Source organism: Limanda limanda, chromosome 12 (assembly GCF_963576545.1).
Source record: "Limanda limanda chromosome 12, fLimLim1.1, whole genome shotgun sequence".
NCBI classification, from domain to species: Eukaryota; Metazoa; Chordata; class Actinopteri; order Pleuronectiformes; family Pleuronectidae; genus Limanda; species Limanda limanda.
The window spans coordinates 13,144,146-13,161,338 of NC_083647.1; the positions used below are offsets into that span (position 1 = coordinate 13,144,146).

The 17,193-nt window shown below is 44.6% G+C and overlaps 2 protein-coding genes across 5 annotated transcripts; one reads left to right on the top strand and one right to left on the bottom strand.

The window, feature by feature from the left end:
- Nucleotides 1-365: 365 nt before the first annotated feature.
- Nucleotides 366-6,663, bottom strand: ap5m1 (adaptor related protein complex 5 subunit mu 1). 4 transcript variants are annotated; one of them, XM_061082533.1, is made up of 9 exons: nt 6,494-6,663; nt 5,338-5,998; nt 5,020-5,247; nt 4,789-4,928; nt 4,134-4,219; nt 3,918-4,030; nt 3,724-3,820; nt 3,511-3,627; nt 366-713 (listed from the first exon to the last, which is right to left on the bottom strand). In XM_061082533.1, exons 1-8 carry the CDS (start codon nt 6,559-6,561, stop codon nt 3,545-3,547), a joined length of 1,476 nt encoding a protein of 491 aa, XP_060938516.1. In that variant the 5' UTR covers nt 6,562-6,663; the 3' UTR covers nt 366-713; nt 3,511-3,544. The 4 variants fall into 4 exon arrangements, with proteins under 4 accessions (XP_060938516.1, XP_060938515.1, XP_060938514.1 ...); XM_061082532.1 differs by lacking the exon at nt 366-713 and adding an exon at nt 1,956-2,365; XM_061082531.1 differs by lacking the exon at nt 366-713 and adding an exon at nt 1,956-3,196.
- A 106-nt stretch (nt 6,664-6,769) lies between these two features.
- On the top strand, nt 6,770-16,612 carry exoc5 (exocyst complex component 5). The gene is made up of 18 exons (XM_061082414.1): nt 6,770-6,944; nt 7,301-7,395; nt 9,131-9,278; nt 9,368-9,562; nt 10,970-11,034; nt 11,283-11,311; nt 11,439-11,548; nt 11,656-11,700; nt 11,786-11,926; nt 12,013-12,095; nt 12,189-12,398; nt 12,519-12,666; nt 12,770-12,878; nt 14,065-14,185; nt 14,308-14,394; nt 14,519-14,624; nt 14,773-14,988; nt 15,395-16,612. The coding sequence occupies exons 1-18, from the start codon at nt 6,918-6,920 to the stop codon at nt 15,581-15,583; spliced, it is 2,124 nt and encodes a 707-aa protein (XP_060938397.1). The 5' UTR covers nt 6,770-6,917; the 3' UTR covers nt 15,584-16,612.
- Nucleotides 16,613-17,193: the final 581 nt, after the last annotated feature.

Sequence of the window (17,193 nt, forward strand, 5' to 3'; positions counted from 1 at the left end):
CGTCCCCAGATCGGATCTTAACCATAATTTAAAGGGTGCTTCCCTGACTGTTACTGCCCAAACAAACCATCAGACAAAAGGACAGGGGTGAAAACATAACCTCCTTGGTGGAGATAATCATCTGAGGTGAAACAAATCAAAGACATGTGTAACATGACAAAGGGCCTCAGCTTTCCTGTAAAGGGTTACAAGTCAAAGTTAGGACACCTTGATTTAATTGATGTTTTTTGTGTTTGATAAGGACAAAGTAAAGTTAAGTAAGATACATATAGTGGACAAAAGATTTACTTTTATTATTAAGAAAACATCAGTAAATGTAGTTACTTTCTACCACTGGTTTCTAGGGAGGATTTCTGGATGCCCAGACGGATCAAACTCAACAGCCTCATCGAAAGCTCACCCCCGACAAGCCAGAGAGCAGAGAAGACACAAGACTGTCTACGCAGCTAATGGGAGGAATGCAAATGACTATTTTTGCATTTTATTCTTGATTCCCTCCAAATGTGGCCTGTTGATTGATTCTGACATTATCTGCTCATTTCATTTTGGGCGTATAGCCGGAGTTCCGACCTCAGAAGGGACCCAGAAGCTGACACTTGGAAGAAGACCCACAGAGAGAAACATCTTCTTGGATGAGACAACAGAAGAAAGTCTGGACCCCAGTCGCTTTCTGGAGCCAAAATCTCTGCCTCTGCTCCGGCGGTCCAACACACCTGGTGGAGAGAGGATGGGATCCAAAGTGATCGAGCTCAAGGTCCCAAAAACAGACTCAAGGAAAGAACTGTTGAACAAACAGGACATAAAGGACTGTTGTTGGACAATAACTCAACATGAACAGCTGAAAGGGAAACTGAGAGAAGGACAGGGGTAAGATAGAGACAGATAGTTGCATGTAGCCTCAGTCAGGGAGGATAAGTGATAGAAGTTGGGAAAAGTGGCGTAAGAGTACTTTTTCTTTTTAGTAAACACAAGAAAAGGTAATATAATATACTTATTAACACAACATCATGGCTTTTGAAGCAAAAAACTAAAAATGTTGATTTCTCTCAACCAACATGGGCTCATGTTTATTCATATCTGTATATGCTTTAACAAATCATCATTTCATATTTCATCAGGTCACTGTGTTGTATGATTTCAAATCCAATCAACTTTCCAGATGAACAAACTTGGGTTCAGCTCAAATTCCCTGCATGACTGAGTTTATGGCGCCCTCTACAGGTGAGAGTGACGCACTAACGTGGAGAAGCTCATGTAGTCTTTCTACAATACTGATAACAGACATCTAAAAGTAAAATTCAGTTCAGAAAGATTCACATCTGCTTTCTCATTGGAACACTTTATGTAGATATTAGCACAAAAGAATCCCTCAGCCTCCAAAGATAACGTGTCCCATTATTTGAAAAGATCTGTGGCTCTTGAAGAATGAATTAGACCCGTGAAGAGGAAAATGCTAATTGCACCATCATTCCTAAAGTGGTCTCTCTGAGGCTGGCTCTCAGCGAGGGTATGAGGGGCTGAGAGGAACTGGACTCCCACCAAACACCTGAGGCCACAGCGGCCGACAAAGAGCCTGGGTCCTCCTCAGGCACGGTGGGTTAGAGGAACCCTGCTGTGATCACACCACACAGCAGGGGGCCGGACAGGAATTAATTAACAAAGATTGTGTGGCACCAGCCTAGTGGATCCATTTCGATAAGAATAAATGTGAACTGAAGAGAAGAAGTGTAATATGAACTGTATAGAACTCTGCCACTGGGTGTCATGATTGTGCTGAGGGACACAGTGAAGTGAACGTCCACAGCTCAGAGGACATCAGCTGTGGCTTTTAGTACAGTATGTTTGTAACGTTTACATATGGAAAATCTTTCAGAATCTTCACATTTATTTATATAACTTAATTCTGTCCATTCTCAGGATGTATTAAAATGATTAATAATGATCCACAGTGTTGCTTTATGTTCAGAAATTAATTTTTTCAAAGGTTATTGTAACAGAAAATCATTAATCCCTTAAATATTTGCATGTTAACATAAGGAAATACACTTGTAATTGTGAAAAGCTCATCAGGTTTCACACCCAAAGCGTGAGCAGAAGGCACCGGACCACAGCAACGCATTAAAATGAGTCCGTCTACTTAGCGAGCCATTCAATCAACAAAGCAAAGTCTGCCAGCGAGAGGCCAGTGGCTGCAGACTACAGGAGCCAGACTGACCACATATCGAGGAGATTTAGAGTGGCCCAAGTCCTCAAACAAAAAAAAAAATCTTCTCCTCTTCCGGTTCACTAGCCACATACACTGGGCCTTAAAGCCAAATCATCCTGGAGGGGAGAGCCGAGAGGTCTTGGTGTCTGCCACTCCGCACTGCCACATAAAAAGAAGGTGAAGGATGCCGTGTGAGCAATTGGTTCCAATTGACAGAGGATTGGTCATGGTCAGCCTTCAGAGTGGAAATCCACGTGAGAATGTAGCATTTGGACCAGCAAGGGGCACAAGAGGCCAACAGCACACAATGAGGCCACTCAGAGGAGTCTGGCTGCTGAGAAGCAGTGGGCCTCGAATTTAACCCTTCGACGGCTGGTTATTCATTATTATCACTCATCATAGTTCAGGTAAAGTCATTGCTAACTGTGGAAAAACACGTCTTCAAAGAACTTTTACATATTTAAATAAAGATCAAGGAAGATCTACCCCTTTTGTGTTGTAACAATTGGGTTCAAAAATCAAATACCTGAGGTTCTAGATTAATCGAGTTAAAGCACCTCTGCAACCTCAAAAGGCCACCTCCCCCCCCCCACCATTACTGTCCTTGTGACTTTTTCACCAATTAGGCAGCTCCTGCTCGCTGAATGGGACCGTCTGCCTTTAAAGTCTCTGAGGGCCAGGGGGGTCAGCGCTCAATCACAGTCTGGTTGGAGGGGTTTGTGTGTTTGAACGAACCACTAGTTGACAGGGCGGGGACGGGGTCAAGAAGAGACGGGGGGGAGTGATTGGTCGGGGTAAGCGCTCCTGCCAGCTCTAAAAGAGGAGCCTTTTGTGGCCAAAACACTGGCCAGAGCAGCCGGGCCTTTCACAGCCCAGCCGCCTGTCTCCTTCAGGCCCACAACAGCTGATGACAAGGTCTCAGCTGCTAATTATCCGGCTGATGGAGAGCCACTGGAGTGGGACTGTCAGAGCGAGGGGTGGCCCTTGTGTCTGCAATGGGATCAATTTGAGGGAGGGTGAAAGTTGGGGGGAGGAAAGACATTTAACCACAAGGAAGGGTATGTTGAAAAAACACATGTTTCTGCCGGTCAAAGTTTGAACACTGATTTGCTAAATTATAAACAACTGAATATTAGACCACGTGTAACGTGTATAAACCATTTGACAGGTGCTCCTTTAGGAATACTCCAGCCACAACAAGTTTCTAACAACTTAATTTAATGGAGTCACATGTCCTTCACATATTCTGCATACGTTCATCAGTCCCTTTAATATAATACAGTGTAATACAGTGAACAGTGCACCTTGGACACCAAGCTCCTTTTTTACAGATCCACGCTACAGCATCATCTGCCCAGAGGACACCGGAGCGGCACCTGCTGAGTTCCATATAAAGTACTCTTTGGATTGAAGTTCTCGGGCTGTAAATACAACAGACAGACAGAGACAAATGTTTACTTTCAGAAAATGTGTTTACATCAAAAACGTTTTGATACAGAAACATTCAAATAGCTCACATGTTACAATCCGTGGTTTGGCAGAAGAATACACCTGCACTGAATGCTGATCCACGCAGGATCCAGAAAGCGTTATGTCAGGCACCTTGAAATACAACTGGGAAAATAACAGTGGATTTGTTGATGACTGTAGAACATTGTATACATTAAGACTAAAGACATGTTTCTGGCTCTCACCACACATATGAACCTACTTTGATGTAGGCAGTCAATTCTGTGCAGAGAGGGTCAGTTGGTCCTGGTGTGGGCCCAGAGAAGGTGATCCTGCCCTCCATCGTGACCTCGCGAGATTTAGGAAACTTCTGTCCTACATGTCAGTGACAGGAATCTGCTCATAAATTTCTTTTTCAAATATACAGCCGTAATAAAAGTGTTTTTATATACAGTGATGAGCAGAAGAAAATGTCTACCCAGGGTCCAGACCAGCAGGTTCTTCTCCTTTGAAACATCCAGTTGCCCGGAGCTCACCTTCACATCCACCACACCCATCTGATCCCTGCACACACAGCACACATATAAACACTATTATTCATATTACCAACCCCGCTAAACTGAGATTGCAGTACTTTTGAATTCTGAAAATTTACATTGCTTAAGTTTCATGGGTTCAACCACATACAGCTGGGTTTTTACACAGATATTGACACAGGGGCAAGCAGTGACAGCATATTTTACACCAATCTTGATTGGTCCATTTAGAAAATTAAAGTTTCAGCCTGTAAGAAAACCCCCATAGGGACAAATGTTCCTCAAGTGTATTAAATGTGAGAAGCTGGCAGTTCAATGATTTGCTGATATAATAAACCCTTGGTGTGGGAGTGTAATGATTCTGAAAATCAAGACTGAAACTAAAGTACAAACGTGGACAATCTCATTTACGATACAGGATGACGGAAACGTAATACCCCACGATGTCCACCTGCTGACACAGCTGCATGTGGCGCCTGTTGAACTGTCACTACTTTCTCAAATCACTCCTTGTTTTATGCATACTCATTTCTGAAATGAAAATTAAATGACCGTACACAGAACTCTTTTAGTTTGTTATACATTTTTGTAGTTTACCTGTTAAAGAATGGCAGATGTGCTTCACAGTACTCAAAGCTGTTCTTGACACTTTCGTGAAGTATGAGGGTCACTGACACACGCAGCTGGTTTTCTTCCTCCTTCAGTTGATACGATCCAAGGATAGGGGGAACAGGAACCTGTTGATAAAGTTGGAGGAGTCACATATGACAGCACAGTGAACATGTGGGATGAGAAGCATGTGAGAAGGAGATATACTATGTCCTCTACCTGAGATGTATAACTGCATAGTCTGAAGGGCTCGAGGGGGGGGGAGAAGGGGAACTTGTAGGGCCCAGAGAACGCTGAGCTGTCACTGCTATCGACGCTGCTGGCCGTCAAGATACTAGCATCCAGTGAGGTGACACACGGATGGACTAGGATGTCCTGCAGTGGAGAACCGTTTGGTGGCAGTGTGAGGGTCACCGTCACATTTGGGAGCACCCCCTCCACTTCACACTAATGTGGAGAAAGTAGAAAGCAAGAGGAAAATTAGATAATTGTCAAAAATGTATAACTTACTTACTTCCCTTTCAACTGTGCACTTACTTTGCACGTCACTGTGCCGTAAACATCCCAGAGGTCCTGTGTGCTCGGATTCCCATACTGCATGGAGCGCACCGTTTCTTTCAAAACTACGTTCACAACTGCCCGACCACGGTAGAGACCCGTCTTCCAGGCCGGCTGCTTCTGGTTCCCAGCAGGTGTGGGCGCTGTGGGCGTGGCGGGTGCCCCCAGCGCTGGCACATCCAGGGGAGTCCCAAGTGGACAAACCTGCAGGAGCACAGTTGGCAGCATTGCAAGGCGAGAGGCCGGCCCCTCGCTATCAGGCTTGTTCCCGGAGCCCAGGAGAAAAGTCTGCAGACCTGCCAGGAGGGTGAGACCCTGTGAGACAGAGAGCAGGTTGGCCAGGGGGGGCCGAGGCTCAGGAGGGGCATCCACTAAACACAGGCAAGCCAGGATAAGGGGCCCTTGTGAAATGGCCAACACCGGCCACAGTATTCCCTTCCCAGGACCATCCACGTGCAGCTCCAGCGCCGGTGACCGCTGGCGATGGAGGCAGTCGTCTCTGAGAGCTACGTAAGACTTGTCTGGCTCGGAGAGGCCCAGCTCCGTGAGCAGCAGCTGCAGCACGGTGCCGTCCTCGGGGACGGCTACATAGGAGGAACCTGCCAGGCATTTAGCACGGTGCTCCACAGTGGAGAACCTCCTGCGGGGGTGAGACATGATAATAATAATTATAATAATATTATAGTGCTTTCTTAACATTGTAACAAGCAGGTATACAAGGAGGAAACAAGACCAGACAAAATAAATAGATGAATATTTTCATAATTACAAAAAAATGGATTATTCATAATTATAATGATAATAATAGTACACAACATTTGTGAAGCACTTTTCACTTAAAATAAAACAGGTCGCCAAATAAAACAGGATGCTCATAAAACCATCAGAAAAATGAAACAGGCTTTTACATAGAAACTGTTTTTTGAAGACAGTTTTAAAATAGATAGAAACTATTTTATAAAAAACAATGAGAAGCCGTGTCAATCATTTGTAAAACCTTGTAAGAATGAACTTGAGATAAGCTATAGTTCCAGACTCAACTCAATAAATTGAAGATTAGACTAGACATTATAACATGCAGCTATAAACAATGTGACACTTCATAGCGGGACGTGTGTATCAAGCAGTTACAAACCTCGAGAATCGTATCGATACATTGTCTCCCTTCTCATGAGAAACGATCCACAGAGCTCGCACACTCATGTCTCCGGCTGCACTGGATCCTGACGTCACACAAACCTGACTCTCATCATATTAACGATCACATTCTGTCCCAAATAAAAACTGTCTGTGATCTCATGACACATCCACGGTACTTCCTGTTGTTGTGTCACGTGATCGTCCACCGCCAATCAGCCGACCCCGCCGCGCATGCGCACCGTGACGCAGCCATCCCCACCCTGCTCTCATACAGGAAGCTGGGCTGCTAATCATCAGGCTGTCAACAAAGGGCGAAACTGCACCAAATCGCCAAATCCATGCGGAAGTCGGCGGCGTTACCGACTCCGAGCTCCGTCCCCTGACCTGCACCCCCACCGGAAGCGAGCCGAAGCGTCAACATGGCGACGACCGCTCAGCTGTTCGAGGTACAATGACCGGAGCACTGTTAGCTGTCAGGTTAGCCAGGCTGCTAGCTAGCTATCGTTGACGCCAGCCCTAACGGTGCCCGTCATTATTCGTCCTGTTATTAAGCTCTAATAAGGACTCGAGCAGCTGGGGGGAAGTTTGCGTCATGTCGTGAAAACTGTTCTGGACGAACGTTGTTTATTTCATGAATCGAAGAAATGGCATCGTTATTAGCTGTTGTTAGCCGTTTTGTCAGTCATCCCAGTGTGTGTGTGTGTGCTTTTATCATCATGACATTGGATTCAGTGTTTGAATGATCGTACGTGGAGGAGAACATCAGCACTAACACGACCTTCTCCCCCCCCCCCCCCCCCAGGAGCCCTTTGACGCAGATGAGTACATTGAGAGGTTGGCATGGAGGACTCCTGGAGGAGGCTCCAAAGGAGGAGCTGAGGCTTTTGACCCTAAAAGGTACAGAAGCAGATTTTAATTCTTATTTACATTCACAGCACACACGTGGTCTGTGTTTATGTAGAGCTTTTTTCTAGTCTTGATGACAACTCAAAGCGCTTTACAGTGCAGGTTGTTGCCTTTCGCCCATTCACACACACACACACACACACACACACACACACACACACACACACACACACATACACACACACACATTCATACAGTGCATCTACGGGCATCACTTTTTCTATGAGGGGCAATACAGGGTTTATTGTCTTGCCCAAGGACACTTTGGCATGCAGATGGGGACAACCTTCTGGTTAGAGGACGACCGCTCTACCCCCTAACCCATCTCAGATTACTATGAGGCTGTAGTTTAGTGGAATCTCATGCTGCAGGTTATGGTGCCAGTGTTTCTACAGCCTATTGCATTTACTTATTTTTTGCATAATCACAATAAACAGTTAATATTGAGATTTTAAAATGCTCTTACATCTTGTGAGCTTTTTTTTATCTTGCATGTAAATTAAGCGTAAATACTAATACGTAAATGATAAACTAAGTTCGCAGAAAGAAGCTTTAAAAGAAGATCATATTATAATGTTTAAATATGCAATAGCCCTTCTATTTCCATCCTCTGACAGTGCAATCATCTGCAGAACAATGTGTCAAATATAATTCAATCAAACCCATGTCTTATATTTTCAGACTCTCGTTGAAGTTGATTAGATAGTGACATCAAGGAATGTATTTCATTATGAATCAAGTCAAGAAGGACAAGTAAAACAGAAAATGTATTTGTGTACACCACTTATTCTCCAACTTGCCTTAACTATTTATTTTTTCCTACTTTTTGACATTTTGAAGGGCAAATAAGCCAATTTTTGAGTCCGTTTTCAGAAAAATCCCAAGATTAATCATAGAATGAAAATATCTTACTATAAATTATGATTCTTCATTCATACCTTTCAGTGTCAACTCGCCAATTACTTTGAGGGAAACTGAAGCTTTTCCTTTTCCACTGACCAAAGCTCATCTTGGTGTCCCCACGCTAATTCAATGTCGGTGATCGTTGGAGAAAAACGGAAATATCTGTCGCTAAGATTTTTTTTCCATGGCATTTCCTCTGCTTGTTGTTGTGTTTACACTTGGGGACCTACTTACGTCTCGTAAGCAAAAATGCTCTAACACTTAAACTGTACTGTAGATCCGTCCTGCCTTATCTTTTCCTTCACAAAACTGTTGCTACCACCTCGTTGGAAGCTCTTAGCGAGGAGTCAGAGACAACATATCTGTGGAGGCCACCATACTGTGAGTCACCAGCCAGGGAATGAGTGTCTATTGGGAAGGGATGGGAGATGTCTTTAAGCTGTAGCCAGTGCTGAGGGAATTAGTCAAGAGATTATATACTCATCATTTTGGGATGTTTCTTACTCTGTGAAATGTGGTGCTGACTTAGAACATTTGCTCTGCGAGTCTGGTGACACTTAAAATGCAGCTGACGAAGCTGCTAGTTCTCAGAGCTTCTTAAGTCTGGGGACCCAGGAATTAAGCATCCGGTACTATTCAGTAACTATTAACTGTAAGTGTTAGGTCAGTGGGACAGATTTAACCTTGTGTTCTGCAATCACTTCCTCATGAATAAGAGCAATATTTGTGTGTTTTTACTTGTGTGTTTGTTGAGGATTTACTGTGTGTTATGTAGACCGATGTGAAGTTCTGTATCCATATACCTTTCTCTCCTCTGTTATAGGCTCTTAGAGGAGTTTGAGAACCACATAGAGGAGCTAAAGCTACTGGATGAGAGGATCCAGCGGCGGGTGGAGAAGCTCGAGCATCAGTGTCATCGTGAAGCCAAGGAATTTGCCCACAAAGTTCAAGATTTGCAGAGAAGCAACCAGGTGTGTTGTATGGTCAAATATAATTTTTATTTATAACATATAACACAGAATCTATTTTTAATTTTATTTATTGTTCTGTGTCAATTCAGGTGGCCTTCCAGCATTTCCAAGAGCTTGACGAGCACATCAGCTATGTGGCCACCAAGGTTTGTCACCTTGGCGACCAGCTGGAGGGCGTGAACACACCCCGGCAGAGGGCTGTGGAGGCTCAGCGTCTGATGACCTATTTCAACGAGTTCCTGGATGGAGACCTACGCAGTGACGTCTTCAATAACCCCGACAAGGTGTGTATACGCTGCACGCCTTCGTTCCATTCACTCTGGCGGAGGTGTGACCATTGACAAGGTCCCCTGCTGTGATATTGCCGGAGGTAAGAATGAACAGGATTAGGAGGTAAAGCATCCATATTAATTTGTCAAGTTTATCCCTTTAGTCGGATCCCTCGGCTAATTTGGATTAATAAACTGTCATTTGCTGCCTGACAATAGCTGGGTGATCGACTCACATGGATGTCAACATGCTCATGTCAACCCTAATTGCATTTCCAGTAAGTTGTCTCGGAGCAAGAATTTAGTTGGTCCTCAGCTTTGTGCCGCATTACAGAGGCAAAGAGCTCGCTGCGTGATCGTACATTTAAAGGCGGCGATAACACAGATGCTGTGAGAGGAGACGCACATAGTTTCCGCCTACACCGAGGCCGTGTAGATGTTAGAAAAGTGACCCCCTGAAAGTTGGATTTTGCAGTTTTGTAAGTGACAACGCGAGGCTGGGACGCTTCAGATTAATTCCTGTTGGTAGGAACATCATTAGTGGATGCAGAGCAGCGAGTCTCGGGGTCAATCCCAGAGACGAGAGCTGGAGATGGAGCTAGTTTTCTGGAGAGGCATGCAGAAATATCTGGCCAGATTCCTTTTCCTGAGCATACCTCCAGACAAGGGGGAAAGAGGAAAGCTGCAAGTGAATAGCTGAAGGGGGGTGGCTTTGCTAATCCTTCTGAAAGGGAGGGCTGGGCCGCCAGCGTGGAGACAAGTGCTGCTAAACCCTGACTGCAGGGAGACGGCTACATTACTTACATGGGATTTAGCTAATCTTAGCTGGGGGACAGATACTTAGAAAACCTTCGCCGAGCAGAAAGGCTGGATCCTCCTCACGGGAGCAGAGTAATGATGTTAGCTGAGGCAGGCATCTGCAGGAACAGAGGAGTTGCGGACGGCGGGCCTTTCGTAGGTCTGGGGCTTTTTCAGCCAGCGTGTATGTCAGGAGGGGCGGAGGGAGGGGAGTTCTCGACAGGGCCCCCTTTTTTTAGACAGATATCCCTGGCCGGACAGATTATTGAAGGCGTTTTAGACTCCTGTGGGATTACAGCCCATTCAGAAAAGGCATGCCAATAAAGAGTTGGATGTGCTGCTAAGTCAGGACTGCTGCTGCTGCTGTTGTTGCTGCCGATGCCCAGGTGAGCGCAGCCTGTCTGTTATCAGCTCCCTGTTCAACACAGGGAGGTGGAGGAGGGCTGCTCTAAGATGATGATCCCCCAAGTGGAGAACACCTGCCGGCGGCCTGCCCGCTTTCTGTCTGGATGTCCACCTCTCATGGTTCTGTCGTGCTCTCTCTCTTTTTTCCCTCACCTTACATCTCTCGCTCTCGCTCACCCACTCACTCTCCGCCTCTCTTTCTCTCTCTCTCCCCTTCAGATTAAGGAGGCTGCTGATATCATCCAGAAGCTGCATCTCATTGCCCAGGAGCTGCCATTCGACAGGTGAGTCAGGCATCCTGGAGGCAGCTTTAGACAAGAGCCCTGTCAAACAAGAGGAAGGTGGTGTATTAGTGATGTCGACGTTTGCCTGTCGTGTAAGGCCATTGCAGAACAAATCAGTTATTTAAGCATTTAATCCAAATCAAATGCATTTCTAAAAAAAAATAAAGCTCACATTACCTTTTGACCTTAATTGTGGGATACGAGTTGCAGTTGTCTCTTGAACGATTTCTTGTGTTTTTCTCTGACAGATTTGCAGATGTCAAGGCAAAAATTGCCAGTAAGTTTGTGGTTGTGACTTACTCATTATGCACTATTATCTGCAATATAATGATTAATAAATACAGTAAAAGTTAACTCACTATAATAATAGTTTTGTATGTCTTTGTGTTTACTTTTCTATCCAGGTAAGTACCATGACCTGGAGCGACAGTTAATCCAGGAGTTCACTGCTGCCCAGCGCAGGGGCGAGATCGGACGTATGAGGGAACTTGCGGCAGTTCTATTACATTTCAAGGTGATTATTTTTCCGTGTATTTGATATCATATTGAATGTGATCATTAAAATGGTCACTTGATTTATACATGTTGTACTGGAGTAACTTGTGTGTCTTTATGTTAAAGGGCTATGCACATTGCGTGGACGTCTACATCAAACAGTGTCAAGAAGTGAGTTAAAAACTTTCCTCTTATATGTCACACATTGCACGTTTTGGGTGTCAGTATTACCCGAATAACCCTTTTCTGTCTCAAGGGGGCCTACCTGAGGAACGATGTGTTTGAGGACACTGCAGTCCTCTGCCAGAGGGTCAACAAGCAGGTGGGGGAGGTCTTCAGCAGCCCAGAGACTGTCATGGCCAAACTCATCCAAAACATCTTTGAGATCAAATTACAGGTATTTCTAGTACCGCTCTTGTGTTTTTTGTTTTCTAGCTGTGTTTCATCTGTTCGTTTCATATTTGACGGGCTCTGTGTCTCCAGGCCCACGTCAAGGATAAACTGGATACGACCCGGCACTCTGATGTGGAACAGTACCTCAAGAACCTCTATGACCTTTACTCCAAGTAAATAACTTGACCGCATACTTTCTATTCAGTTTCGATCAACACCTTCATACTTACACCTTACGTCTACTTTTCTCTTTACGCACTCCTCAGAACCACAGCATTAGCCACCAAGCTAACGGAGTTCAACCTGGGCTCAGACAAGCACACGTTCCTGTCCAAGCTGATCAAGAGCATCTTCTCCTCCTACCTGGAAAGTTACATTGACATGGAGAGGGAATACCTTCGCACTCGAGGTGCCATGATTCTGCAGCGATACTATGACTCCAAGAATCATCAGAAACGCCTCATAGGCACCGGAAGGTCAGAGATTTCATTCTCAGTTTCATCATGCCAGATTAAGCTAGGATTATTTGAAAATCTCTTTTGCACAATAATAAAATGAAAATGCACAACCTAATCTTGATCCACATTCTTCTACAGCATTCAAGAGCTGAAGGAGCGTATCAGACAGCGCACTAACCTTCCGCTGGGCGCCAGCATCGACACTCATGGGGAGACCTTTCTGTCCCCAGAGCTGGTCGTCAACCTGCTGCAAGAGACACGCCATGCCTTTGAGAGATGCAACCGGGTGAGGCTGCTCGGCTTTGTTTAACAGAAGGGGGGGGATGTATTAATGAAGTCTTTTAGAGAACAGTAGTTTTGAAAGAGTTTTATGTTTTGGGGTTCCACAGCTTTCAGATCCCTCGGACCTACCCAAGAATGCCTTCTCAATATTCCTGCTGCTGGTGGAACATCTGTGTGTGGATCACATTGACTACGCCCTGGAGATTGGCCTTTCAGGTACATCCTCCTAAACTCATTATAACCATAATGCGTATATGGTAAATAGACTGTATTTATATGGAGCTTTTCCATCCTATCGACCCCTCAGAGCGCTTTACAGTACCGGTTGCATTCACCCCTACACACACAATCATATATACAGTATGACTATATATCTTTATGCAGTGCTTATTATCTATCACCCACCATTCATACACTGTCAACTGCAATTTGTGGTCCTGTACTTTGCCCAAGGACACTTCAGAATGCAGACTGGAGGTGCTGGGGATCAAACCACCAACCCTCTGGTTAGAGGATGACCCTCACTACCTCCCGATCCACAGTTGCCTTAGAATAGAATACATAAAAAGCAATGGATTGGGATAGTTATGGTGATAAATATACTCATATTGTCTTCTATTCACAACTTGACCAAAGAATGCACAGGTTGTGTCCTATCAGGCAAAATGAAGCTACAAGCTCTTGGCCATATGTGGAAGATCATTTGAAATGCCACTGTCTGTGACTTTTTGATCTTGACAATGTAGCGTATGAGTTTCGACCTTCGAGCCTGTTTCCCTTCAAGCCACATCTCAATCAGTGACGCCACCACAGTTGTTTTTCCTTTGACACCTGAAGGAGGAAAAAAACACCTGATTTCTCATGACTTACTGCAGTTACTATCATGAGCCTCCTGGGTCTGTAGCCTTTCACTTTGCCAGGGACCAGATGAAGAAGCGTGTTGCCATGGACACCATACCAACGCTATAGCTAACACATTTTGTTGCAGTTAACAGGTGTAACAGATAAATATCCAAGCTAGCACTCTGTGAAGGAGACTGTGTCTGGCTCTTCTTTACCTCCTGCATGTGCCTGTATAATAAGGAGACAGCTTATCACCTCCAGGCAGCTACAGTGGAACTAAACATGAATTTGGTATCTTACAGTGGTGGATTCATGAGGTACATTCTGCTTTAAGGAAGTGAATTACTGATGCCCCCCATGGTTTGATTCCCCTTCTCCTCACTGACTGAGTGTTAATGTGAATGAGAATCTCTGTTTCATCTATTGTGCTTCTGTAACGTCGACCAATAAGAAAAGGCAACAGCATATTTCAGCATTTTGTGAATCCCATTGATTTATTCTTTCACCTACATTTTGGTTTATTTTCTTGATGCATTCTTTCTCTCCCTTTGATCCACAGCCATTCCCTCATCAGACGCCAAGAATGCCAACCTGTACTTCCTGGATGTGGTTCAACAAGCAAACTCTATCTTCCACTTGTTTGACAAGCAGTTTAATGACCAGCTTATGCCTCTTATAAGGTCAGTTAGTGGTTATATATATTTCTGAATTTGTCGTTGCTATATATCTCCTGTCTTTAATAGACACATCAATTTTAGATGAAAAGTGGCGCTATGATTTACCCTTTGAAATATCTCTCCAGCTCATCTCAAAAGTTGGCAGAGTGCCTGCACAAAAAGAAAGAGACAATAGAACAGATGGAAGTGAAACTGGACACGGGAATTGACAGGTGAGGTTATAATAGGTGGGGAACTACTGCCAAGTGAGATGTTTTATTTTTAAAATGGGAAAACTAAAACCAACAAATGGAAAGACGAGCCGATTTCTTATGTATTTTTTTCTGCCACACACAGAACACTGAACTGCATGGTGGGGCAAATGAAGCACGTTTTGACAGAGCAGAAGAAGACTGACTTTAGGCCTGAAGATGAAAACAACGTCATGATCCAGTACACTACAGTAAGAGATCTAAGAGATCCAAGGCCTCTGTCTCATTTGTCTGTTCTGTTATTTGACTAAGCACTGACAGTTTTTAAAGCTGTCTTTGGATTTTGCTAGTTAGTCAGCATCTCCTCCATGTTTCCCTTTGTGTATTCCTGCCCGACAGGCCTGCTCCAAGGTGTGCGCCTACGTCAGTCGGCAGGTGGAGCACGTGCAGAAATCCATGGATGGGAAAAATGTGGACGTGGTGTTGACGGAGCTGGGCGTGCGTTTCCACAGGCTCATCCACGAGCACCTACAGCAATACAGCTACAGCTCGATGGGAGGCATGCTGGCCATCTGCGACGTGGCTGAATACCGAAGATGCGCCAAAGAATTCAGGGTGAGTGGGGGGTGGGGGCATAGGTCAAGGATACACTGGTCAGAGGGTAAAATAAAACTGTATTTGTGAAAGGCCAGTCTAGGTGAATGCTTATGTGGATGATTATTTTTGTTGATTTATTTTTTCTTCCATTAGATTTGTATTCTATAAACTGTAAAAAGGTCCCAGAAAATCTAAGAAACTTAAGTTTTAAAAGTTAATTATTTTGTCAAGTATATCAGACATGAAATCAGCTAATTCTCTCCCTGTAATACACAAATATTTGAGATTTTTATTTGATTGATTAAAATGCCTAAAGATTTACAAGACTTACAAATTTTTAAGTGTCCCTGTGTGGTTTTTAGTGCACAAAAGATACACTGTGATTTTTATGATAATCTGAACATGTTGTTTCTCCGTCCTCCAGGTTCCTCTGGTGCTGCAGCTCTTCGACACACTCCACGCCCTCTGTAACCTCCTGGTGGTCGCCCCTGACAACCTGAAGCAGGTCTGCTCGGGTGAGCAGCTCACCAATCTGGAGCGGAACCTCCTGCATGCCTTCGTCCAGCTCAGAGTGGACTACCGTTCAGCCAGACTGGGCCGCCACTTCAGTTAGTGACTGATACAACACTCTGCTGCCCTCCGTCCAGTAACCAATGCTTTGATGAGATGACGCACCGTGAAGAAACCCATCCATGTTTCAGAGAAGGCATCGGTCTGGCCCCGGCACACAGACTTGACTGGGATCGCTTTGTACATCATGGAGGCAAAGGCCACTGCTCCTTGAATTTGGGAAATGTGCATTTTACCGATTTATTTTGTCCAAGAAATTTAAATATCTATTGACTTAAGATTTCATTTGTTTTTAAATACTAATCCATCACCAATCTAAGATTTCTGAATATTACAAGTAAATGGACAACGTTGAATTATGTGCTTATGTAAAAGGAGAAAAGAAAATTGAGAAACTTTTTTTTTTGATTGTGCCAAATATATAAATTCTGTGGCTGCACAAAGTCCCTGAAGCTGCTGTTAAGGGAGACGGTCAACAATCCCTCTGTAAAATCAAACATCAGGCCTTCAGTAGCACTGTCTATCGGAAACAGCTTCTCTTCCTAATGAATTGTAGACAACAGAGGCAGCCCGGCCGAGCATGAGATAGAGCTCGGTCTGGCAGAGAGAGACACATGACCACCTCTCTAACCTCCGAGCTCCGACCACAAAGCAAAAGGTCAACAGGCCATCACAGAGAACTGTGATCTGAACTACACGCAGGCCTGGGAGCCTCTGGAGATTTGGGTGGTCCCCTCTTGGGCTCAGATGACTGGTGCGATGGGTCACTGAGTATGTGTCACTGTAATTGCACAGATCAACACTTGCTCATCCAGCGGTGCACACAGACTGGATCTGCAGTGTTTCTGGGTCAGGAGACATTGAAATGTTGACCTCTGCCGATGAAGGAAACAAACTAGAGGGGACGTCTTCACACAGGGCTTATGGGAGGTTCACACTCACTGTCTTTTGCACTAAGAAAGACGCCAGATTGCGTCCCCGATGCCTGAAACATGTCTCATACGTAAAGCTGCTCCCACTGTGCTGCTGTATACCTTAATTAGTGACTCATTAAATAAGATGTTGCATTTTACTCTCGTCCCTGCTCATGATATCCTTCAGAAATGCAGAGCTGCGAATCCAAAGTCACTTCGGTTCTCTCGTGAATGTCACTTTCAAAGTGAGATGAAACGGTCCTCCTTTCTATAGAAGTCATCAAGTATTCATGGGAATTCTTGCCACCAGAGTAAAGTTCTTTCTTAGACTTCAGGAAGTGAGCGGAGCCAGAGGGGATTAGATATCTACGAGCTGATGAATTGTGTGCAGTAGTCATGGACTGGGGGAGAGCCGGGGAGATAGAGACGCCTGAGAGCTCAGTTCCAGCTCCGGCTGGTTAGTGTTGTGTAGAAGGTACACACAGTGCTGTGCAAGCTCAAACAACATAATTAATTAGGTTAATATTAATATTATCAATGCCACATAAATTCAATTCTCTCAGCCCTAATCACAACTGGATAGCTTGTAAAAATTATTTTGTTAGGCCCTGATGCAAACAGTGGGTCTTTTCCAAACATTTGAAAACTATTTGTTTTTGCGGCGATTAATGTACGTGGCACGGGGAGAGGTTGGGGGAGCGGAGCCGGGCCGGGAACGATAACTGGCGTGGAGACGGAG